Here is a 24866-nt window from a genome sequence, read left to right as displayed (position 1 = left end):
ACTAATAAATCTTGTTCATAGACCGCAACACATTCTCCAACAGCCTGATATCCTCATCAATCTCCGCCCTCTTCGCTCGGAGAAATTCCAGTCTTAGCTGCAAGCCCAGTTCATTCGTCATCTCTTCATTCTCGCGTGACCCAGAAGTGTCACTCCCATGTCGACTTGCACGCATGTTGTTGAGTCCTTGCTCTGAACCCCTTTTGTGTCGTCGCTTTTGGTGATCTTTCAGATTGTACTTTCTGCCGAATCCATTCTTATTACGTGGACACGACAACACTGGACATATGAAAATTTTGGAACCGTGGGCCTCTCGTATATGCCGGTCGAGATTCCCTTTGCTTTGAAAGCTCTTGTTGTGACAGGAGGAGTGCGGGCACTTGTGTTGCGGGTTTTGGTTTTCTTGATGTCTTTCAAAGCCATTTCAGCAATGCACAGTGTACCAGAAGCTTTCAAGAGCTTACCCCATTGCCAATGTCTGTTGAATTGGCTCTAGTTGCGAGCCCATGGGCATAAGGCCTGTAGCATTAAGCTGTCCATTTGCCTGTGTTTCGTCGTCCATGACCAAAGCCGAAGTCCAATAGTCGTTTCCTTGCAGCCTAACGGAATTTGTTAGCCCCTAGTATTCTTATACCTGATCTACCGTGAGGATTGTTTAGAAACTCACAGCGGAAGTTGAAATGTCTGTTCTGAGGGTTGGGCTGGAAATTGGTGATTCCAAGCTGTTAGATCTATGGGTAGATCTAATCTTCGAGTTAGAAAATATAAGACCAGATATGTTGAGGGGGGAAATACCAAAGGGAAAGCTTCCAGCATCAAGGCTAGACCACCCTGTGTAAGTTGGTAAGCGTTAGGCATCTTCTAGAGATGTGACACTAGTATTGCGTCGAACCTGGTTGGGAGACAATCGCTTCGTTGTTAGAGACATCTCCAGGGTAGCTGGAGAAACTGCTGAGGTGGACATTGTTAGTCTCTTGGTTCATATTTTGATTGGCAACAAATAAAGCGCCTTACCCTCTCTCACAACAGCGGCGAAGTCTAGGTTTTAAAAAGATTTATACTTGACTAGAAAATGGCATGCCCTCTGGAGTATTTCAAGTGAAAAGAAAGACGGGGACGCAGAGCTTTATATCACAACTTTCGCAACATCTCCACTCTGCATAATTCAAAGCCCAGCCGTTTCACACCCGGGCCTTGTCGAATGCCCCACAGCCACCTTCACGGCGTGGGGGCCCTTGTGATTGGGCCTTAATACACCCTGCCACGACACTATTGACGAATATCGATGGGAATAGAAGGTATGGGAATCTAGTCTGCCCTCCTACGCAAGGTCAGAACCACAACAGTCAGGCAAGAGGCAGGCAGGGTAAGGCAGACTTGGGCAAAGTCGGGCATATTTGGGCAAAGCCAGGCATATTTGGGCAACGTCGGGCAAGAAGCAGGCAGGGTGAGACAGACTTGGGCAAAGTCGGGCATATTTAGACAACATCGGGCAAATTTAGGCAATAATTAGGGCACCTATAGTAACCTCATGCATGATATGCCTTAACCGTCTGGGCAGGCCTTGATTGCAGCTAGCCTGCAGAGGTGCCAGGCTGGAAACCCGGTAGGGGCCCGGCAGCCCTGGCCGCCGCAGTGATCGACCTATTGCGAAGAGCTGCTATCTCGGGCAAAAAATGGAGCTTACTATGGCCCCCCCTCCAAGCTGGCTGAGCTGCTGAGCAGTGGCTCGAATCTTGCCATGGTGGACGAGATCTTCTGCCGCCTCAACATTGAGGTTTGAGTTGACGCCTTTACACAAATAGATCATTCACCTTCAATATTGGGTACTTTCATTCCAAATCGGCGTTTAAACGACCACCAGTGCTATCGGGGATACAGTGGAAAACAACTCCGAGGTTTCAACGGCACCCGCCATGGAGAAGCACCACATGAGACAAACTCCCACGTATTCCCATCTGGTATCAGACGCTGTAGCTCGCTTTTGGTCATAAAACCCATCTACTGGCCTCATGAGAAGTGGAAACCGGGATCCCTTGGCTATGAACACAGAATCCCCTACATTGGTCGTAGAAGGAACTAGCGCGATACGTCCAGGATCGAGAAGACAGCAGCGCCAAGTATCTGTCGAAGACCAATCTCGAAAGCCCATTTCTTCTAGAACCCGGTGAATCTCCTCGAGGTTAAAGTCGTGGGGTAAGTCTCTGTCTATTTCGTTCATTTCTTCGAAGGACGCGGTGTAGCCAGTCAGCAACATGACGCTCGCAATGTGCGAGCCAGAAACGCGGAGGATGTCGTCCTCTTCGTAGGGCTGCTGAGACGCGAGAAAGTTTGCTGGTAGACGCTGGGGAATGAAAGCCAATGGATCGTCAATGCTGACTATGCTGTTTGGCGTGCAAGACTGCCAGTCGGGAATCCAGGATGCGAACTGATGTGGACGTGGTTGCTCGGAGGACCTCCTAATCAGGGCGAGAATGTCCAGGTTCTTTGTGCCGTTGATGATGAACTTTGCTAGATACTGATAGACTGTGCTAAGGCTCTTGGAGTAGTCAACCTCGAAGGATAGCAGATCCAGCGTCGGCGTTGTGCTGGATCCCGACGAGCCTCCTTCTGAGCCATGCGATGTCCCTTCTGCTCGTCTTAGTGGGCGTGCCAACCCGAGAAGCGAGTACACTTTGTCTCTGGGATCAGAAGCCTCCGAAAACTTGCTTACTACAAGCAGTTCGAGTATCCCACCAGCTATGCTGCTGTAGATGCTGTGTGATGGCACCATTGCATGCATCATGGGCTCACCAGCCGACCAGCTCCTCTTCAGCCCCTTCAAGATCTGCAGTCGGCGCTGTAGCGACACAGGCTTTTTGAACTCGGCCCCAAGGTGGCTTTCTAGAATTGCCTCGAGTGACCGCAGCCTTCTATATCCTCGCTTGAAGGCGGTCCATCTGATGGTCTTGGTGCCACAACAGACAATGGAGCCTCTAGTGCCGATGATTTCTTGTCTTATCCAAGATCTCTCAAACCAAGGCCGACAAAGAAGCTCATGGAGACCTGCGTACACGACACGTAGCGTTTCGATACACTCAGGCTCATGAACCCGATGGAGTGTCAGCTCGCGGATTTCCTCGCTGTTCACATAATCTAGGAACACCATTCCTAAATGTGTGCCTTTCGTGGTCGCCCCTAAATGGACGACGACTCTTCGAGACAACCTGTAAATCTCGAACATTTGCTTGACTTGGCGATTCTTCTCTGCGGTGTCGTACTGGTTGATACACAGGCCATCGATCCAGAGTAGACGGGGTCTGTCCTTTAGTCTGAGGCATCGTAGCGCCTCGAACAGACTGGCCGTGACGGGCATGGCCACTTCGGGAGTTTCGTAAGCCTCGCCTGTTTCCGAAAGTCTAGCCTCGCGACAGAGAACTATGCGCGAGAGGACAGGCGATCCCCAGTGGTACGAGACGGCTTCGTAGTGAGTCCATTTGATCAGCCGCGCAATTCTCATATCACCAGGCCTTCTTTTGCCTCGATATGGATCAAATAGTAATTCAGGCAAAAGAGAACATTGTAGTGGCCTTTCTCCCTCTCCTGGATCGAGGACGACAACCCGAATCCACCCAGGACGTAATGGCGTGTACAGCTTCGCAGCTGCTTCCGCTCCAGATGCAGCCTCATTCAAGGGTTCAGAACGGGGCCTTGCAGGCGAGTCCTTTGCGAGGAAGGCCTTGACTTCTTTGGCCTTGAGCCAACAATCTGCTTCGCAGTTCGTGTCCCTGTCCCACTCCCCTTGAAGAGATATTTCGGATGAGGAAGAGAAGGCACTGGAAGCGTCCCCGTCGATAACAGGTCGGAAGAAGGCATACAAATCCTTGTATTTGATGGCGCGGGGTCGTTCGTAGCCGTCCATGCCCAGGGTCAAGTTTTGTCCCTCGAGCTTGTCCAGCAGCTCTCTCTCCTGTGGTGAGGATCGGTCCATGGTATTTCGACGGGCTGGACGTGACGGGTTGTGACAGCCTCTATCTTGGACAAGCCACCTTGGTTGAGTGATGATGAGGGGTTACTGAAGGTTGTCCTCCTTGCTCGAGTGAAATGATGCTGCCTAAGCTCAGCCACTCGCGTTAAGATGCTCAGCCCCGGCTTGGCAACAGACTGTTAGAATGTTGCCTCAACGCTTCCCTAACCTTGCTGCCTTCGACACTATGCAAGATAATAGAACAAGCCCTTAATCTTACGATCGGATTGTTATATATAAGAGCATTTTCTAATATTCAAGTACAAAAAGCAAGGCGACGGAATATTTAAAATGACAAGTACAAACACCCTGGTCCTTGATGGGTTATCCGGGACACGTGATGCGAACCGCACCAGCGGGGGTATATTGGAGCCGCTTACTCTTGACATTAAAATGCCCTCATGCGTGATATCATCGCCATCCATAGGTAAGGAGCTGAGGGCAACTCTAGTAAGTTTCAGAATGACTTTAAACCATTTGTCGATGATTGCCTAACCGCGTGGCAACAGGCCTATCTTCAACATGACGTGTGACGTCTGTGAAACCATCATCGACATATACTCAGCGGGCTTCGAAGAATGGGATGAAGAGATCCTCGGGGAAGTCTCGACGGTGCTAAACAGCAACTGTCCTCATGCAGAGTCCCTCCGTCGAGCCGCCAACTTTGACAGACCAATAACCGACTTCCCGAATGAGCTCTTGGCTATAAAGAAGGAAGGGAAGCAGACGGGTGTCCGGTTGGGGCTGGCTCACTTGACCCCTGAAGATGAAATCATCTTTGATAATATCTCTACGACTTATATGGACCTTGTTTCACCGAGAGGTTCGGTCGACCACCCAGGACAGGGCATCTTGCCTGACCCGAAGTGGATTGATCTCGATATCATTCGTGGTTGGTTCTCCGCCTGCAAGAATTCACACCAGTCACAATGCGGTGAGCCACCTTGGCTGAAAGGAGTCGAGCCTGCCGATCCCGAATGGTTCATCGACGTGGTTGACAACTGCATTGTATCTCCTCCAGGAAGGGGAGTGGACTACGTTGCCTTGTCATACACCTGGGGCCTGGGTCGGAATCTCAAGAACACAAAGGTCACACTCAACGAGCTGAGACAGCCCGGGGCCCTACGAGAGCCAAAGTTTGCAAGCCAACTACCAGAGACTATTCGAAACACCATAGACATTGTTAAATTACTCGGCGAACGATATCTCTGGGTTGATGCCCTGTGTATCATCCAAGATGACCCCGCAAGTCTTGGTCGGAATCTGAACCAAATGCAGCTTATTTACGCAAATTCGACCTTTTGCGTCATGGCGGCTACTGGATATGGCGCTGAGTTTGGACTCCGTGGTCTTAAGGGCCTCTCTCCAGAGAGAGACCTCGAAATGCGCATCTACGATCTAGCAGATGGCAATAAGTTGATAGCCAAGCCTCTGTCGCAGGACCCGACTGCGGGGACCAAGTACTCGTATCATCAGCGAGGCTGGACCTTTCAAGAGTGGCTCTTCTCCCGTCGACGCTTGGTATTCAATCACGGCCCTCTCGTGTGGCAATGCCAATGCGCCCGGTGGCAAGAGACATTCAACATTAATCCGGAAGCTGATGCTCAGTGGGGTCGAATGTCTCGAACCAAGGAGTCTGCTCTGGATCCTTCACCGAGTATCTGGGATTTCATGTCAATGGCCTCAACGTTCAACACCAAAGCACTGACTATGCAGGAAGATGCACCGAGAGCTTTTGCGGGGATACAGGCTATGCTTCATCGAGTACACCCCGGCGGCTTGCTGTATGGATTATCTGAGTTCTTTTTCGACATTTCTCTGGCTTGGGCAAGTCTCTACTCTAATATTCAGAGAAGACAAGGATCAAACGCAGCGAATGTACTTCAGGATGGACTCCCAAGCTGGTCATGGCTAGGCTGGGAGGGTGATGTCAACTTTCCTAAAGATGCCGAATTTCAAGTCATGCAGCCGTGGAATTATCATGAGCAAAAGATTGGCTTTCGGGAGCCCGTCACAGAATGGTTTACTATGGCGACGCCGGACTCAACCAGCAGAAGGAGAGTAAGATCCGAATGGCACAAGTATAAAACCAGCTTTACAGGAAATGCTTCACCACAGCTACCTCATGGGTGGAGGAGGCAAGATTACAACCGACAGCATCATCCACACGACTTTTACCCTCCCGGTGGCGAACCAAAGAACGTCTTCTCTCATGGGTTGGGCCCCCAATATGGTTTCAAATATCCAGTGCCGGTTCTGAACTGGGCGGATACGCCATCATTGAGTGATCAAACACAGTACTTGTGGTGTGAAACCAGCCGAGCGCACTTGGTGGTATCAAAGACGACAATTCTTCGAGCCGAGGACTATGAGCGGCGTGTTCACTTTATGGAAGGCAACAGCACAATTCTTTCAATTACAATGCCCGACATGGCGAGTGTTGAGGAAATGATGGACGAAAAAAAGAGACCAGGCGCTCTGGAGCTCGTGGCTTTCGCTAGAGGATGGTCTACTTGGCTTGGTCATGACATCGAGCGAATCGCTGATAAAGGCAGCGCAGGTTTGCAAAATCCTTACCTAAGAATATGAGAAGACTACTCACTTTGTTAGGTACAACGAGAATACCTGGCATGGACCCGCGAGATTGCTACTTTATTTTGTGGGTTGAACGAAGAGGAGATATTTCATATCGGCTGGCATCCGGCGAGGCTCTGGCGAGCTGGTGGGGGGAGAATAGAGAGAAGCAGCTTACACAGATGGTCCTTGGATAGATAGAGATATATCAGAGTACATTAAGTTTAATTTCGGTATATTCGGGGTTTTGTGTGAGTTGTGTTTCGCCCTTTCAGTTCATAAGATAAGACTTAGACTCCAACTCAACAACTTTGAACACAATGGTTGATTGTCAAGTTGGGGGCTTCCTTTGCCCAAATGCTTGTCTCAGAGGGGGATTCTGCAGGGAGAGGAATTGGACCTGGTAGTGCCATCAAGCGTCGCACGTCGTTGGCCATTATGATCGATGATTGAAACCTGAATAGTAAGAAGTAGTGGCTAATGTGTTGTTCTGATGAAATTGATGACCGTGGTGGCTGAAATGAGGTTGAAGAGGAAAGACTCCCCCGTCTAGCAGGCCCATGTGTCCCGAGCACCATTACCTCTACCTAATTTTAGGTAAGAAGGAGATAGTCTGTCACAAGATAACAAATATTGTAATCATAACTTTTACTCATTTTCGAAATAGATATCTCACCTAGGTAATCACCTCAATTTGGCTAGGATTTCTTCGACTTCAGGTCCTCGATCTCACGACGCCTCTGGTCAGCCGTCAACCACGCCAGAATGGTATCCGTGAACTGCTTCAGCCCATCGATGAAGCACACATGCCCGGCACCTCTGATGACAAACAGAGAAATGAGCTTTTCCTTTCCTGCCGCCTTGAAGCCTTCGTCAATTTTGGTTCTCATGTCTGCCATCACTTCAGGCAGATTTGCGTCATTCTGGCCCACGATGACAACGGCATCATCGACTGATCCGCCGACCTTTCCAAGAAGAGGTCGTAGATCAAAAGTCTTGCTGCTGAGCGCATTGCAGCACGTCTCGAAGCCGTCCACGGTCGTCTTAGACATGAGGGCCTGCACCCGTTGAGCCTCCTCTGGGTTCTTCTCCAGCCAGTCTTTGCCGAACCAGCGTTCCATAGTACCCTGAATCGTTGTCTCGAGATTACCGGCTTCTCTGGCGGCAGCCACTCTCTGGACAAAAAGATCTTCGACGCCAGCGTTGACAGGTGACGACGCAATTGTGTCGCAGATGGCGAGCTTGCTGACTGTGTTGGGAAACTTGGTGGTAAAGTAAATGCCAGTTGATGCGCCCATGGAGACGCCAATCCATGCATCAACCTTCTTGATTTCTAGCGATTCTAGCAGATGGTGAACGTCGTCGGCCATTGAGTCAAAGGTGGCGTCCAAATTCTTTGGCGCAGATGAACCACCATGGCCAGGCTGGTCATATCGTAGAGTGCGGAATCCATTCTCGTTAAGAACCTTGACGACGTGGTCCCAGAGTGAGAATGAGGCGCAGAGGGGGTTGGAGAGAATCACGAGTGGCCCGTTTTTTGGCGCGGCGTCCAGCGCGTAGGCCAGGGTCCTAGAGTCAGGGAGAGTCAAGGTGCTTGCCATCCTGAACTGTCTTATAAAGTGATTCCGTCTAGGATAGTACAGCTTCGAAGGAGTTGAACTGACGATACGACGAAACATGACGAGAGTGGAGGTCCAAGTAAGAGTCGGCTAGTCCAGTTCCTCATTGGAGGTTGGCTAGTGCGATCACATCATCGCCCATCCCCGCACTCATCTTGATGTAATCTACGGATATAGTCGGAAGCATGCTTCCGATGAACCCCCTGCCCCCTCATCGTCAAACTTGTGCTTTTCTGGATGGTGACATTGATTCGATGACTCCTTTGACAATCTTGAGCCATGGATGCTGCATCCGAGACTTCAACTGCCGCCAAGAGGCGGACAAGGCGGATTCCTGACGAGTTCCGGAAGCGGAATGCTCAGAGCTGTGACCGCTGTCGCAAGGTATGGATCCTCCTTGGCGGGAAGGGGTTTGATTGACTGGTTCAGCGACGATGTAGGTGTGTACCGTCTCCATCTGGGACGGGGTGCGTGACGTGTCTAGAGCATAATGCGACTTGCTCTTACACGGCACCGCGAAAGACACGTTTCTATGGGAGCTTGGATGATCTTAGCGATAGGTTAGTCGCTGTAACCGGGCGGTGGTTTCTGTATTTGTTGGTTGACATCCAGTCAGATATCGCTGTCTCGAGGCCATCGTCAAAGGCGCCTTTCCAAATGAGACTCTCGATACAGTCAGCGACCTTGCAAAATTGGGCCGGCGGATGGGATACAGCATGCCCAACATGGCTGACCCCAACCGAAAACAAGTAGCTATTGAGAATATCGTGCAATCGCCTGCTCAGCACACTCCAACCGGTCCTGATGCCTCTGCTGTCACTACTCAGTCTACAGAGAGTGACGCTTCTTCAACGGGGATCAAGTCGCAGAGCGAGGAACCTCAGGCTTCACTGGTCAAGGATGTTTCTGGCCACGAGCATTACATCGGTCCTTCAGGCACGCTCAACTTTTGGAACCAGCTTCGCAAGCTTGTCGATGCCAACAATAGCCCTCATGAGTCTCCCGGTCGTGAAGGCTCCACGAAGTTCACCCAGGACAACACTTCTCGTCTTCTTGAAGCCGATGGTCAAGACGACGATACTACAGGCCAGCAAGGGGCTGTCGAAGCAGCTCCCCAGGATGGACTTTCCCCTGGTTCAATCACTTCTGCTATTGCCCGCGACTTTACCCGCCTTCCAACTGCCGACATGAATGAGATACTGAGACAACTCCCATCCAATGACGCTTTGGAACAGCTAATTCAATCATACTTTAAAAACGTCCACGACGACTTTCCTCTCTTTCACCGGGCAACATTCGAGGATGAGTACGAATTGTACATTGTACAAGCTCGACGGCATCCTCAAATTGGACCATCCCGACGGCGTCCGTTGCCAGACTGGGGCTGGATTGGCTGTCTTCACATGATGATTGCTTTTGGCTCTATTGCAGACAGAACTATCCAAGGTGTTGACCACACAGCGCTTCGACGAAAGTCTGTCACGGTTGCTAGAGCTCTGCTGCCACAATTCATCTCCAAGTGCTCACTCACAAATGTGCGAGTGCTACTGTTACTGGCATTATTTCTGCACAACAACAATGAGAGGAATGCAGCTTGGAATCTAACTGGAACTGCAACCCGCATCTCGTTTGCACTCGGTCTCCATCGATCAGACATGAGCTCCTCTTTTCGGCCTCTAGAGAGGGAGATTCGGAAATGGGTTTTTTGCACCCTTTACTCTTTTGAACAGTTCTTGGCTTCTAGCCTTGGCCGACCAAGTGGGCTGCAAGAATTGGATGTCGAGATTGTTCCTCCAAGGGAAGGGTTTGTCGATGGTGGCATCGGCACGGATGCCAAGCTTGTCTCTTGGTCACTCAAGCTTCAAGGCATCCTGGCAAGAACCCGTCTTCTTCATCTTGGAACGACCCGTGTCTCTTCGGCACCTACCCTTGACGAGATTATGACTGCGCTGGAAACATGGAAAAGCGAGATTAGCAAGGCCCCTGGCTTTGACGTTCCGTGGGTCAAGAGTTCGGGTTCAGGCCTCACTGACAACGCCAACGCTATGGACATGGAGGATCTCAAGGTGTCTTTGGCGTGGAAAACTCGTGCTCAGCTTCGCGCTGTTCTTCTTTTACATGTCCAGTTTCATTACATTGCCATCGTGGCAACACGACCTCTTCTACTTCGAGATGTTGCGTTGACGCGAAAGTCGCCCACGGGTTCCCCAGCGCCATCTATGCCTCTACACTCTGCTGTATGCGTCAAGCACGCTTGTCAGTTGAGTTACTTGATCATTCTGCTGGACCATTTTGATGTTATCAATGGTCTTTCGGGGCTCGACATATTCTACGCCTACTGCTCGGCCATGGTCTTAATCCTTCGACTACTCCGGCTTCGTCCCGGCGAGAGCACAGAGGATGTCGGCAATGAAGAGGCCTCGTTGCAGACCAGAATCGGGCATCTCGTTTCAACACTTCGCGGTGTGATAAGTCGCACCGAAAAATCAGGGTCCATGAAGCGACTCGCTCAAGTCGTCGATACTTTTTCCGAGTGCGCCAACAATCCCAACGAAGCACCCAGCTCGCCCCCTCTAGGATCAAACATCAACGGCGTAGCTCATCATGCTTCCGGGATAATGAATACCTCTCAGTCCGAGTTTGGTCAAGCGATGACACTTGGCTCCATGGAGGGCTTGATAGACTTTTTGCCTTTTCCTGGGTTTGGGACGATTGAAGGTTCCATGACACAGTTTATGCCAGGAGGGGACGTGACGATGCCTGAATGGTCTGATATGGAGTTGTTTATGGGAGGTTTTGGGGAACAGGGCAGAACAGCATTTTAGGAATGATGATACGAAGTCGGTGATCATCTGCCTCCCGTTCAGATTCTAGAAACTTTTGAACCTCGGGATTCGTGGCCCGTTGTATGAACTGAGGATAATGATGTTGTCGTAAACGATCAACTGGCCAGCCATTCAGCCGTGCCAATCAACTGGCGTATTTATCCCTGTAGGCCGCTCAGGTCCAAGGTCCACAGGTCGGCCGGGACGATCATGGTGCTCGGGGCCGACCACCTTCAATCTCTGATCCTTGTCCATGGTGGCCTGATCTCTTGGTAACCCTTGGCTGCCCACTCTCGGGTCGGGTGCCTGAATTCTCCTTGGAACTCCATAGTACCCATCGTACAAAAGTGTTTTTTTCTACAGTTGTGAAGCGGAGACGTTTGTTGGAAAGTCGGTGACTGCGTGATGGTTACATGGTCAAGGGCGAATACGGTGAACTCCGGGGTCACTGGACTCCTCTCCTCATGTCAACCAAGTTGGACTGATTGATCTAAGACATCAGATCTCATTCTTCAGGTGCCGAGAGTCACTATGGGATAGATGATGGGAAAAAGCATCGTGAATGCAGAATTGAGGATTACCCTACGGAAAGGCTACTACTGCCTGAACAGATTGGTGTAGGGACCGGGTTTCTTGGGAAGACCGGGGCCGCCTTGGCACAGATGACACGGCACCTTGATCGACCTTGCTCACCAAGTCTTGTTTCCTCTTTCTTTTGAGCCTGTTTTCCCTCTCCCTGTCATGATCAGCCAAGAACTTGGCATCGTGGCCATTGCCGCAAACTCCATGGAGAAATGATTTGCTTGGTCGCCTTGGACGCAACTCGGATATAACACCGACAATGCTTGCTTGTGGTCATGGGTCGAAGCAACATTTGTCAGACAGGGGTGCGGTGCACATCTCGCCAGCTGTTTTTGTTCCCCGGACCAATTGCTCTATGGTTACGTATAAGCTTCTCCCCTTGACTGAATGAACCATTGCATCTCATTGCTGCGCTTATTGATTCTATCGGACCTTCTCCTGTGGAGATCTGGGGAACACAAGACCAGTCTTGTCATCAAGCGGCTCTGGAGCGCCGCGTCTCCAGTATTTGACGGGCATCGTGATTGGCATAAATGGCACGAGGGGGCTGACAGGGGGCGATAACACCACCGACGTCAGGGCCCGGCAATGCGGTGCCGAGGCCTGCAATGGTTCTGGAAGTGAAATGGCGCCGTCCCCGGCGAAACTCTCGGCCGTTAAGATGCAACGTCACGGCATCAGGGCCATCTCGTGCAGCGTCGATCTCACGGTGGCAGACAAACGGTCCATGTCTGAGCGTCACGGGGTAGAGGGCGCTTACGGGGATGATTGCGGGTTGAGGTGATCGAGGTACGATGTTGTTAACGATAGGGAATGTCTTGGAGGAGCGTGTGTGTTTGAGACATAAGCGGATTTGTCGGAATTTACAGTGAAAGCAGTTTAACAGCTAGACATGTCTTGGTAGTTGTCGAGACTTTAAAGCGTACAGTAACGAGAAAATATTGCATTTTCAGGCTGATCTGATGTTAGTGAACGACTCGGATTCTCGGATTCAGAGTTGCCGTATTGAGCATCCTCTCCATAGCCCCACCCTTCTTCCCCCAGAGCGTAATGCCGTACAACCTCCGTTCATTGCAACCGTAACGTGACGCGCACAGCGCCGATAACCCGAGGCTCTGGATATTGGGACTCAAAGAAGATGGCATATATTGAGGCTCTTTCCTTGGGTCGTATCCCTCTCCCCTCTGCACAACTCACTCTTCAGTCACATGCACACAACACTTAAGCAACTCTTACACGAGTAAAACTCAACATGCCCATTGGCAATATTTACGCCATCGCCGGTGTCGCGGTGGTTGGTGGAGCCCTCTTTGGCTTCGATATCTCGTCCGTGTCTGCACAGCTCGGCGAGAACTCTTACAAGTGCTACTTCAACCAGGGACCCAAGGGTCCGCCCTTTACCGACGATGATGATTGCAGTGGTCCCAAGTCTCTGCACCAAGGTGGTATCACGGCTAGTATGGCTGCTGGTTCTTGGCTTGGTGCCTTGATCTCGGGTCCGCTCAGTGATCGTCTGGGTAGGAAGTATTCCATCATGGTTGGCTGTCTCATCTGGTAAGTGAGGGCATTCCTCAATGACAAGCCAGCACTGACACTCTTGCCAGGATCGTTGGATCAACCATCTCTTGTGCTGCCCAGAACATTGGCATGCTGGTCGTCGGTCGTGTCATCAACGGTGTCTCCGTCGGTATCGAATCTGCTCAGGTCCCCGTCTACATCGCCGAGATTTCTCCTCCCTCCAAGCGTGGTCGGTTCATCGGTATGCAACAATGGGCCATCACCTGGGGCATCCTGATCATGTACTACATCTCCTATGGCTGCTCCTTTATCGGCGAGCAAAACTCACGCAACTACAACACTGCCTCTTGGCGCATCCCCTGGGGTCTGCAGATGGTCCCTGCCATCTTCCTCTTCTTCATGATGATGCTTCTCCCCGAATCTCCTCGTTGGCTCGCCCGAAAGGATCGATGGGAAGACTGCCGTGCTGTGCTCACTCTTGTCCACGGCCATGGCGACCCCAACCACCCCTTTGTGGCTCTCGAGTTGCAGGACATCAAGGATATGTGTGCTTTTGAGGCCTCTATCTCTGATGTTACCTACCTTGATCTCTTCAAGCCCCGTATGATCAACCGAACCATGATTGGACTGTTTACCCAGATTTGGTCCCAGCTTACTGGCATGAACGTTATGAGCAAGCTTTGACTACCATCCTGTTGAAAGACAATTTGATGCTAACCAATCCCAGTGTACTACATCTCCTACGTGTTCTCCATGGCAGGTTACAGGTTAGTGCTATCACCGTCCTTTCCTGCCACTTACTAACATTGTTCAGTGGCAACGCCAACTTGCTGGCCTCATCCATCCAGTATATCATCAACGTCCTCATGACCGTTCCAGCCCTTATCTGGATGGATCACTGGGGACGACGGCCAACTCTCCTCGCCGGCAGCGCTCTTATGGGTGTTTGGATGTTTGCCAATGCTGGCATCTTGGGAGGCAATGGTACTGTCTGGCCCGGCGGCAAGGACGGAGTGCCTGAGGTCTCGATGACTGTGTCTGGCTCCGCTGCAAAGGGTCTTATCGCCTGCACATACCTATTTGTCGCCTCTTATGCTCCTACTTGGGGCCCCGCTTCTTGGACTTATCCTCCTGAGCTATTCCCTCTCCGACTCCGAGGAAAGGGTGTCGCCCTGGCCACCTCAGCCAACTGGGCTTTCAACACTGCTCTCGGCCTATTCACTCCTGTCGCCTTTGAGAACATTCGGTAAGGCTTCTTTCCCACCAACCTCAAATTATTTCAATTACTAACAACTCCTAGATACAAGACCTATCTCATCTTTGGTGTCTTCAACGTCGCCATGTTCATCCACGTCTTCTTCATGTTCCCCGAGACTGCCGGCAAGACCCTTGAGGAGACCGAACACATGTTCGAAGACCCCAACGGCATTGCTTATCTCGGAACTCCCGCCTGGAAGACCCGTGTCGCGACCAGCCTCACGACCAAGGCCGAACAGGGCGACGTCGAGGCCAAGCTTGGTCACGAGCATGAAGAAAACGAAACTGCCACTGAGAAATAAATAATGAATATGGTCGCCCCTGATGACATGAAAATGATCAAGATGTTTTGATGAGCTAGGAGTTGATGGGAGTTTTGAAACGTGTATGAGACGACGTTAATTATGTAGTTTGGCCTCTCTAATCCCAATTCATATCCTAGAACAAACGCATCCTTCTATTAGTGTTGTGACTCTAGAGCGCATTATCTGGTTTGTGGAGCTCAGTGATCCCTCGATCAAGGGATGACAAGCATGTCACCGAAGCTTTATGCCAGACTCCTTATTTCCACCGCTGCACGTACAGAATTCAACGGAACGCCCACACCAGACTTTCCGGTAACAAGATTTCCAGCTAGAATCCCTTGTTCAGCACCGACATACTGAAGATCTTGCTCTAGTCTAGAGTGGGGGTTTTCTTCCACGTCACGAGTAACTGACCAAAGAAAATGCCCGAGTCGCCCATAGCCAAAGGAGATCGAATTGTAAGAGGATGAGTGTTGAATGGTGACATTTAATCCCTGGATTAGCTGCGCAGCATATGAAAGTCGGAAGATAACAGATTTGGGTGTTCTATAAGTCTATAATGAAGTGCTAACTGATCATTCAGCCCCTACCCAACTCAGCAGAAGTGCGTGCAAGTCGAGATCTTCTTGAACCAAGCGTTCGCAATGTTCTCCAAAGTCCTCAGGCTCAAATGAGAGCTTGATGTCTTCCCTTGGCTCATGCATGCGGTCTGATGTTTGGAGCCTAGGCCCATCATGGAACGATTTTGTTATCTCCTCCTGATCCTGCTCCAAGAGTAGAGCCACATGAATCATTATCTCGCCGTTTCTGAAGACCTTTACACTCAAGGTGAACTCATCTTCAGCGCCGCTCTCGATTACCATCTCTCTTCTCGTCCCCGGATCTTCCTTGTTCAAGGAATATGCGGCTCGCTTAGCTATATTGGGTCCGTGTACCGTGAAATCAACCGTGCGGCTGAGTTTGGTTGTGAGTCGGTAAAGACTTAGGTCGGTTATTATTGGAAATACCATGGTGATTTCCATCATCACCAGCCGCCTATGCTGCGGAGGATCCGTATTGAGCTTACTGGAACGCAGGCTTTAAACACGGCTGTGAATTTCATCCCGTTGTGGAGGAACGTTTGAGAATCTTCTGTGACGGGGCCGGAGGTCTTTGGATCTCGGAGTATAGCAACTATCTCTGGCTGTGTGTAGAATTGTCAGACATTGCATTCGACGAGATGTATACAAATTAAATATTGGGATTAGATGTTATACCCAAAGTGGGAAGATATACACGGCTCTCACTTACTATCTTCAGAGGCTCAGGCTCAGACACAACTCTTGCGGTCCTATCACCAGAAGATTCCACATTTTCGGCACGAGTAGGGCGCTCCTCCTCCCGGTTCTCCTGTGTATTGGTTCTCGTTCTCGGCGCGACCGGACTGCTATAGAGACGACGCGGGCTTTCGTTACGTCGTAAGCGACCAATATCGGTAAAAGAAGCGGTTCCAGGAAGGGTTGGCGATTGCGGTGTTGCCTCCCTGTCTCTATCGCGGTGTTTCGAGGTTGGGCGCCTCGAATAGATGACCTTTCGCTCTTCTCGGGGTCTGGTTTCGGTACGAATAGAAAGTCTCCCGACAGATCTTTCGGTCTGTCTCTTGGGGCTTCGAGGCGACCTTTGTGATGGATCGTTCCGGTTGTCGCTCCTCTTGGGAGTGCGAGGCGATGACGGGTTGGTTCCTCGTCTGCGAGGGGATGCTTCAGGCGGGCCAGGTGAGAAGGCTACTAGCTCTGGGGAAACAGCTGGAAGTCGGATCTCGTCTGTTTTCCCGAAGACTTTGAGGGAAAACGGCCATGCGGATCTGCGGCGGGCGGGTAGGCGTCGTGGTGATTGCTCCTGTTCGGCTTTGCGTAACTCCTCGGCCTGAAGAGCTTCTTCAAGACGAACGCATTCGCCCATGAGGTTGGCGTTTCGTGAATCTATCGGAGAGCCTGATTGTCAACTTCTGGGATGGTTAGCCACGTAGATGTCGGGGCCTAGATGACGAGTTAGCAACAGCAGCAGTACTCGGTGGCGGCTGACCATTTCTTGACGATCTGACGACATGTGGCAGGCTCAGGGACCTATGCATACAAAAGTCAGGATTCAGGTACCAGTTTTCCCCAATAGGGCTTTCAGCCAGCCTCGTAGGTCTGTTCCTTATCATTGCATGCAGAATGGCCAGTAGTCTCTGGCGCAGGCGCCTCAAGGTAGCAACGACGCCTATTCTGGAAGTGACGGCAGCTGTATGTCAGGTCAACAGACGTTGCTTGAATTTATGAGGCTGAAAAGCTGAGTATTAGAAATTGCATTTCAGGCTAGACTATCCTGCGAGAAAAATTGCCTCAAAAGTAATGAACCCGGTCAACCCAGAGCTCATCTCGGCCTGAGGACCGCAGTCATGGCCGCGCCACAAGTGGGAATCTATACAACCATATGGTTGGTAGCGATCAAGCTCATCTTTATTGTCCTAGAAGGGTTCCTGTGCCGTCACTTGAGTATAGAGGTGCACCAAAGAACCTCGGACCTCCAGAATTTCCCCATTGGTCCATACAGCCGGTGTTACAAGCAGCTCGAGAGTCCAACTCAAGCTTGAGGCACTTTGCAAGTTACACAGGCGATTTGCAAATCAAAGTTCTTGACAGTGAACTTGATGTTGAAACTTTGAAAAGCGATCGGGGTGATGATAAACAACGGGTATGACCTGATCATTCTGCAGCCAGTGAACACATGGACTCACGTGTTTCTAGATAAATGGTCGCCAAATATCTAAACGAAGGCGCTTTAGAACATCTCTAAGTATGAGAGAGCTCGCCGAGCGTATTTCAGAGTCACTTGAGGAAGGTCATGACAATGCAGCATCTGGCGACTTCGATGAAATGGCTAGCAGGCTATCGAAAGTTGTGAGCTACATCGACCGCGATCTCACGGGTTCAAGTGATACTATTCTTCTAGGTCACGAGAAGATTCGGAATCTAAGGGACGACATTGGGTTTCTTCAGAAATGCCTCGGCTCGCCTGAGGAGATCTTTGTGACCGATCAGCGCCTTTTGACCCGCATCATAAATAGGCAATGGCGTTTTGCCTGGATTTTTCGCATGTCCGGTCTCATGATGGGCGCGGACTCCATCGTCCTCGGAGGTTTCACCTTTGTAGGAGCTAAAGACGTGCGCCTGGATGAGGAGCACCAATGTTGGGTTGCTGATGCAGACATTATCGGCGATGGCGTCCGAGCCGGCACCTGGTCACAAGCTGCCATTCTCTTCCTGTCTACCTTGTTGGGCTCCCTCCACCATAGCCACACGGCTATAAAAGAACTCGGGGGCGGCCTTTTGGGGATGCACGTGTCCTTAGCCTTGGCCTTCCTAGGTCCCCTAGTTCAACGGGAGCTCTCTCCGGCTGATGCCATTCTTGGGTCCATGATGCTAGACGTCCAGAACAGTGCTCTCTCCATGCAGCTGATGGAAAGGGAGACACTGGCCGCTCGGTGGCAAGTAGGAGCAGTAATGGTAGCGCAACTCCTCCGACTTGTCACCATCGGAATCATCATGCACAGCTTCACTCAAGAGACTCTGGCCGTGGATAGCTGCAAATGTTTTTCCGCCTTCTGGTGGTCATGGTTCAGCAATTGCCCACAGGACACCCAAACCAAGTCTTTCCGTTCTGGACCTACTATAGCTTGAGATGCCTGAGTACTGTGCATTCGTGGTTTCTCTTGGTGAGCAAAGCAGCGTCGTACCACAAGGCTCTGAGGTGGGAAGATGACAATCTCTCACGGCTCTGCAGGCCCTGTAGGGATAGAAACCACAACGACGATCCGACTTCTTGCGAATGCGATCCCTGCACGGAATTTCCTTCGGCCTGCGAAAACTGCGGAAGGCTAGCTTGTTGCTCGAAGAGAAAGATGCGCTGCGAACCATGCCCGGACTGCAAACAGTGTGAAAGCTGTAACCACACGAGTTTCGAATTTGAGGCAGCATACATGAAGCTAGGTTTCAGGATGCATTCAGAGCACCCAACTACAGTCAGTCAGCTGTATCTGGAGCATGGCGCGTTTGCCTGTTTGAGCCTGGTGGCTGCTGAGCGCACCATCACGATGCAGTCAGTTCGCCTCACATCGCCTGTTTACTCGATTGGACAAATCGTTCCTATTGTGATTGCGAGATTGACTATTCTACGCGTTGTTTGGGTAACCTCAATGGAGCTTCATAAGCAAAATCGGTAAAGCAATGGGCTGCTTGCGAAGTTTGCCCTTTCTGCTCTCAGTTCCTATGTGGTTGCAGATAGGCAGTCATAACAGGTATACTCTGCCACGAATCTAGACACCCATGAGTTCCTCTCTCGCCAATGATCTTGAGCTGGTGCTGCTTTAACCTGAGCTCATGAACTTAAAAACTCAGAACTAGGTCCTTCAACTTTCCAAAGTCAGGTGAGCCATATCCAGTCACAGGATCCCATCCAGTAGTAGCGTTCCACCTAGCGCCGGGAACAATACCAGACCCGGCGGGCTCTGGCTGGCCGGTCTGAGTGTTGTTGCCGTCGCATCCAATGCTGTAGCCCCCAGTAATATCTGTCAAGACCTTGGGTCCATACTTGTAGATAAGAGGGTTCAGCCAGCCCAAGCTTCCCTTACCAGCCCGGAATCGGGCGTCGTTCAACAGACCAACAATACCAGCCCAAACAGGAGCCGCAGCGCTGGTACCCCCGCTTCTGGCCTGCTTCCCAGCGTAGATAACCTCGTAGCCAGGCGAGGCACTGTGTCCAGAGACATCAGGGAAACCTCGGCCGTTCCAGTTGGTGTAAGGAGCGTAGTACTTCTTGGTCTTGTCTGACACGGTCTTCATGTATGTCTTGATGGCCTGGTTCTGGTAACTAGGTCGGGCGAAGTACTTGCTGAATCCTCCAGACGATCCATCCCAGGCAATCTCAGGAGTGACATCAACAGTACCACCGACGGAAGTCAAGTAAGGGCAGGTGGCAGGGAAGATGGCGTTGAACTCGACAGTCTTGTAGTCAGGAGCCAAACATCCAGCACCCACTCCAAGATCGCCGGAAGAAAAGAGGACGGTGATACCTCGGAGACCCAAAAGACCAATGAGGTTGCAGGTAAGAGTGGCATATTCTCGTGGGACGCCCTGCGGTAATGTTAGATAAGCCAGACGAAAACGAGGGGGGAAATCATACGTCTTCTTCGTCACCGTACGAGGTAGAGATAACGGCAGGGAGATCCTTCTGGGTCAAGAGGTACCGGAAATACGGCATGTAAGGCTCATTCTGGTTGTCAGCAGCAGTAGGCTGGTCAATATTGGGGACGAAGGGTCTGGCTGATGTTAGCTCCTGAGAAAATTTCATACTATTACACTGAACTCACGGTGAACCTCCTGTGAGGTACTCAGTAAAAGGAAGAGGATGGGCGATTCCAACAATGTTCTCAGCATCCAAATCAGCCTCGCCGTAGTTCTTGCTGGTGGGACTCTGGTCATTGACCGGGTTGTTGATCAGGACCTTGGTGAAGTTCTGCTTGGGGATACCAAACTTCTCCTCAAACTGGAAGACATCAGAGAAGAGGGCAGATTGGTTGAGGAAACTGCTGAAGCCAATAGTGCTTCCGGACTCCGCGTCGGGGGTGTAGTCTCCGATGTTGTACAGCTGCTTCAAGCAAGAAGGAGTGATACTTGTCTGGCATGAAGCATCAACGGAGCTCTTTGAGGCTGCATTGTTGCGCTTGGTGACAGTAGTCCGCGACGGACGAAAGATGGGGGTGAAAGCCGAGGTGGCTCCGAAGTTGGTGCTTGGATCCACGTATTGAATGTGCTCTGCCAGGGAATTGGGGATAGAGTACGAAAGGGTTCGCAACTTGGTCTGGCCGTCCTTGACGTAATATTGATAGTCACCTCCCAGCAGGGAGTTGGCTCCGGGAACGTCAATGGCAAAGTCAATGAAAGCGCCGTTCACTTTGTAGTTCTTGACGCCATTGGACTTGAGCCACTTTGTGACGCTAGAAACGGCCTCCTTCGAAGGAGAGAAGGTTGCCTTGACTTCGTCGTGTGACAACCACTGGCCATAGTTTTCGCCCCCGGGAGTGGAAAGATCAAGCAGCTTTGACTCCAGCTGGTCCACATTTTGCATAGTCAGTGCAATGCTGAAGACTTGCTGCTTTGCAGCAGAGACACGGGCGTTTTCGTCGACATGCCAACCCTTTGGCGCCTTGGAATGGTGCGAGAACGACTTGCCAAATGCCGTGGGCAGAGCCGACAAGGCCAGCAAGAGGCACTGATATGAGGAGAGATGCATGGTGAGCTTGGAGGATCACCTATGGTCCTCTACCTTCAAAGAAAGAAATATTGAAGCCTAGGGAGAATAATATGCTGGGATGTAGAAGGATTGCCAAGGAAAAGGGCGAGTGGTAGAGACCTCGTTTTTATCTACATGCTCTTATCACGAGTTTGGAGTGACAAACGCACGATTCTGGATAACTCGGCACCGTCACGAGTCACATATACATGACTCTGGATAAGTCGGCATTGAAATGGAGTTCTTCGCAGCAAAAGGTCTTCGGGATACAAAAGGGCCTCTGGGATTCTTGGCGAGCTGCTTGATTGGGAGCTTTTGCCGTAGCCTGGCTTGTCCGTTTTAGGGAGTCACTCAGGGGCAAGCTGTGGGACCGAGCGGGACTCGCCAATCACGAATTCCAACTTCCAGTTGTGTTATCGGCTTTGTTTCATAAACTGCCGATCGGCCAAAAACACCATCAACAAAAGTGCTTCTATTTGAGATTAAATGAACAACGAGGGTGTGGATGCGCTGTTTAGAGCTGCATATGACGCGACTTTGTCAATTCCGTTTGTCCCAGTGAAGTAAGTAAGTGAGAAAATATCCAGAGGAAACGCTGTGGCTGAGCTACAAGAAAATTGGACGGAGTGATTGATTTCTTCTTCTAGTTAATTGCATTTCAAACTCCGAGTTCCTTGGCCTGAACTCAGCTTAGAGTAGCGCCAGCATCGTTCTGGGAGTAGAAACTGCTTCAGTGTGCTCAAGCCTAGCCTCCAAGTTATGTGAGGAATATTCCATAGTAATGATACGGACAGTGCTTAACTGTGCATTGGATAACTGCTTAGTCTGCCCAGATTCCGACTTCTCTTGTTTATTTTATTATAAACGTAAAAGTTTCTCAAAAATAAAACCATTTGATTAAGGTAGTCCATACCTCCTTGCGCTGTGCAATGACTGCATCTGGAGCCGCGGCAAGACAACGCTCGTTCTTAGCCATGACGTCCTCGACAACAAGTATCCACCAAACTCCATAGCCTATGTAGAAGTTGATGACGAGTTCGACTGTAGGGATGAGATGGAATATAATTTCAAGGAGGCTCGGGTCCGGGGAGGTATCTGTTCTTTGTTTCGAACCATTCCTCCTGGTATGAAGCATAGGCTCGCACATCAACACGAGGCAAAATGCCTATGCAGCTCTCATCACGTGCTCATCATATCTTCCTGGTGTTGCCATACTTGCATACAGCCTCAAGAGACACGGCAGCTGATATCCACTCGTGGTACTCTTCACTCCGAATCTTGCCAAAGACGCACTGATAACGCTTGAGCTTGAAGCTCCCAAGTGCAACATAATATTGAGCCAGTGTGACCATTTGTTGCCACCACATGGAACAAATCACCAATTGGTTATCGACATATTCAGAGGCACATGGACGAAAGTGTGTCCTGTTCAATTGTTTGAGGACGACGCTGTCTGCTTTCTTGATGCCAACATGGTGGTGTTTGGTGACATGGACTCTGTGCTCAAGATGAAGCCTCACTTGTCTCCCGACTGGCTGGCAGCTAGTCATATCTGTGTCTGTAGGCTGGATTCAGATCCCCGGACGCCTCAAGACTGGCGGCCAGAAAACTGTGTATATGCGCCTGTGGGTCACCCAACAGCACTTACCAGCCAGCTATCTAATACCTAGTCGGCTTCTCGTCAATAAAGAACACATATAAAACACATCAATAGCATCATAACCCGATGCCAACACAGTTGCCTTCTTTTAAGCTTTGCCGCCGCATCCCAAAAGCACTGACTGTATCAACGCAGCCTGGCCCAAGGGTCCGTCGCACACACAAACTTCTCAATGGGGGGAATATTCATGTTTCCGCCGTTAGAGATACTATGGGAGATAATTTTGCACGCCTTCAATACCACCATCTACCTCCCTATTCCCAATCGGGATTTTCTCGCATATTTCTTTGAGGATGAGCGATTTGCTCTTGACTGGTAATACAATGCAAGAAACACCATGCGGTATCGGAATCCTAACGTGTGGCATGATGATGAAGTGGTTTGTCTCACTATATTGTTGACGAGCCGCGGGCTAAGCGTATTGAGCGAAATGGTTCCGCTGGTTGTAAAGGTCGTGACTGTGTTATGTACCAATCGTGGCGGCAGGTGTATTAGCTATAATAGAACAAAAAGGCCGTTGAAACGTGTAGAGGAAAGCTTGTAATTGGGTTAGTTAGGGAAGCAGCCGCGCCACCTACAGAGAGCTGGGACGATGAGTCTAGTGGGATTAAGACCAATTGTCCTACCGCCGCACATAATGACATTAATGACGGGTATCCTATGGTATCTACCTAGTTTATACGGGCTATTTCATATACAACAGCATATGCTCAAACTAACTTGGTGCATTTCTATGATTGAGTGTATAGAGGAGAACGACGTAGACGAGAGGCAGTTGTTATTGGATACCCTTGGAGGTCCTGCTGTGTAAGGCTTCCTTTGATACCGTTGACGGCCTGACTCTTCGTCAAGGACTTTAAAAGCACCATGCGTCTTTACCATTATTTCCTGCATCTAATTACTAAGAATTGCGAAAAACTCATTGAGAAAAGTAAGGAATCCATGCTCTCCAGTTAACCTTTTCATAAGGTCGTTCAGACATTGATGACAGAATAAAAGGTCAGCACCAAAATCATCAACCTTGAGATAGTATCACAAAGGAGAGGCATATAAAACAAACCCATCAGAAATATGCCCGCGATACCGTTGATATCGATTGTATAGAACTTCTCGATCAGGATTACCGCGACATGTAAAGACATAGGTAACACAGACGCCACCAAGGCGCCCAACGCAGACCCTCTCCACAGGTCCCGTACGAAGTATAATGGAAAGCCTCAATTCCAGGCAAAAAGATGGATTGCAGAGAATGCAATGCTGCAATGTACAGGGAAAAAGACGGTAGGGCTGATAGAGTGTAACCACCCTCGACAGCTCAACCGAGGCCAAGTATTAGGTCGATGAACCCGTGAAACGTACAGTCATCTTTCCTGCTCCTAGAAAGTTCGGAGTTGGACTCGACTAGATCGTCCATACTGAAAGAGACAGGATATGACTGTGAGAATGAGAATAAATAGTGAAATTCTCTGTCTAACAAACCCCGAAATTTCCTTGAGGATCAGGACAAAGTTTTCATTCTGAGATGCTATGGGATTCCTGAAATTCTTGGACGCGGAGGCGACTGATTGTTGATACTTTTTCCCACGAGTTTTCGCAGCTAGGACGACCTTTCCACTTTACCAGATATTCGACATGGCCCCTTCGCAGCCTTTAATCAAGGAGCTCTATACCTTCATGATTTCCGCCGTTGTCGAGAAAGCTTGCGTCAAAGTCGTTGACTAGGTGAGTGCTGATGTCTTTGCTCCTCTCCCACGAATTATGGTCATCAGAGAAGCCTTTCCACTTCACTAGATAGAGGATTTGCCTTCCTTGCTTCTATTTTGCCAACAATTGGTCCACCTCCCAGATATTCTCGTCTGCATCAAGGCTTCGGGTTACACTCTGTGGGAACCTTAGGAACCGCCTTCGCGACAGACGATATCTAACCAGCAGATGGGTGAGAGATACCGCTCTTCTAGAATCTATTGTAGGTGTGACTTTCGCTGACTTGGGGCTGAGTGCGGAACTTCTTGGTCGGCATTGAGTCTTTATGGTCACCTTGGCTTGACTTGCGCTTCTTTGTAGGCTCTTGGGCAATGCTGTGTATGCCCTCGAGATGGGCCCATAGCTGTTCTGAGGATTGAACCTGTACTGGATAGTCTGGGTGTGGGCAGGATAGGTTATTGGGGCCCTTTGCGGCCTGAATATATTGCAGAACGTATGTTG

General features: G+C 50.3%; 6 protein-coding genes across 6 annotated transcripts; 3 read left to right on the top strand and 3 right to left on the bottom strand.

Annotated features, from left to right (window-relative positions):
• Positions 1-1849: 1849 nt before the first annotated feature.
• NCS54_00010100 (HET domain-containing protein) lies at positions 1850-3970 on the bottom strand (the record flags this gene model as incomplete). The annotated part of the gene is made up of 1 exon (XM_053145760.1): positions 1850-3970. One exon carries the CDS (start codon positions 3968-3970, stop codon positions 1850-1852), a length of 2121 nt encoding a protein of 706 aa, XP_053001735.1.
• Positions 3971-4528: 558 nt separating this feature from the next.
• On the top strand, positions 4529-5921 carry NCS54_00010000 (HET domain-containing protein; the record flags this gene model as incomplete). Its single annotated transcript, XM_053145759.1, has 2 exons — positions 4529-5790; positions 5858-5921. The coding sequence occupies 2 exons, from the start codon at positions 4529-4531 to the stop codon at positions 5919-5921; spliced, it is 1326 nt and encodes a 441-aa protein (XP_053001734.1).
• A 1357-nt stretch (positions 5922-7278) lies between these two features.
• NCS54_00009900 (AB hydrolase-1 domain-containing protein) lies at positions 7279-8244 on the bottom strand (the record flags this gene model as incomplete). Its single annotated transcript, XM_053145758.1, has 1 exon — positions 7279-8244. The coding sequence occupies exon 1, from the start codon at positions 8179-8181 to the stop codon at positions 7279-7281; it is 903 nt and encodes a 300-aa protein (XP_053001733.1). The 5' UTR covers positions 8182-8244.
• A 234-nt stretch (positions 8245-8478) lies between these two features.
• Positions 8479-11024, top strand: NCS54_00009800 (Fungal-trans domain-containing protein; the record flags this gene model as incomplete). The annotated part of the gene is made up of 4 exons (XM_053145757.1): positions 8479-8583; positions 8640-8666; positions 8722-8759; positions 8816-11024. The coding sequence occupies 4 exons, from the start codon at positions 8479-8481 to the stop codon at positions 11022-11024; spliced, it is 2379 nt and encodes a 792-aa protein (XP_053001732.1).
• Positions 11025-12858: 1834 nt separating this feature from the next.
• On the top strand, positions 12859-14683 carry NCS54_00009700 (Hypothetical protein; the record flags this gene model as incomplete). Its single annotated transcript, XM_053145756.1, has 5 exons — positions 12859-13160; positions 13211-13797; positions 13852-13891; positions 13939-14370; positions 14425-14683. The coding sequence occupies 5 exons, from the start codon at positions 12859-12861 to the stop codon at positions 14681-14683; spliced, it is 1620 nt and encodes a 539-aa protein (XP_053001731.1).
• A 4412-nt stretch (positions 14684-19095) lies between these two features.
• NCS54_00009600 (Peptidase S53 domain-containing protein) lies at positions 19096-21001 on the bottom strand (the record flags this gene model as incomplete). Its single annotated transcript, XM_053145755.1, has 3 exons — positions 19096-19842; positions 19892-20027; positions 20079-21001. The coding sequence occupies 3 exons, from the start codon at positions 20999-21001 to the stop codon at positions 19096-19098; spliced, it is 1806 nt and encodes a 601-aa protein (XP_053001730.1).
• Between the last annotated feature and the right edge of the window lie 3865 nt (positions 21002-24866).

This window comes from Fusarium falciforme, chromosome 1, assembly GCF_026873545.1.
Source record: "Fusarium falciforme chromosome 1, complete sequence".
In the NCBI taxonomy this organism is placed as follows: domain Eukaryota; kingdom Fungi; phylum Ascomycota; class Sordariomycetes; order Hypocreales; family Nectriaceae; genus Fusarium; species Fusarium falciforme.
This window is presented reverse-complemented; position numbering and strand designations above follow the sequence as displayed.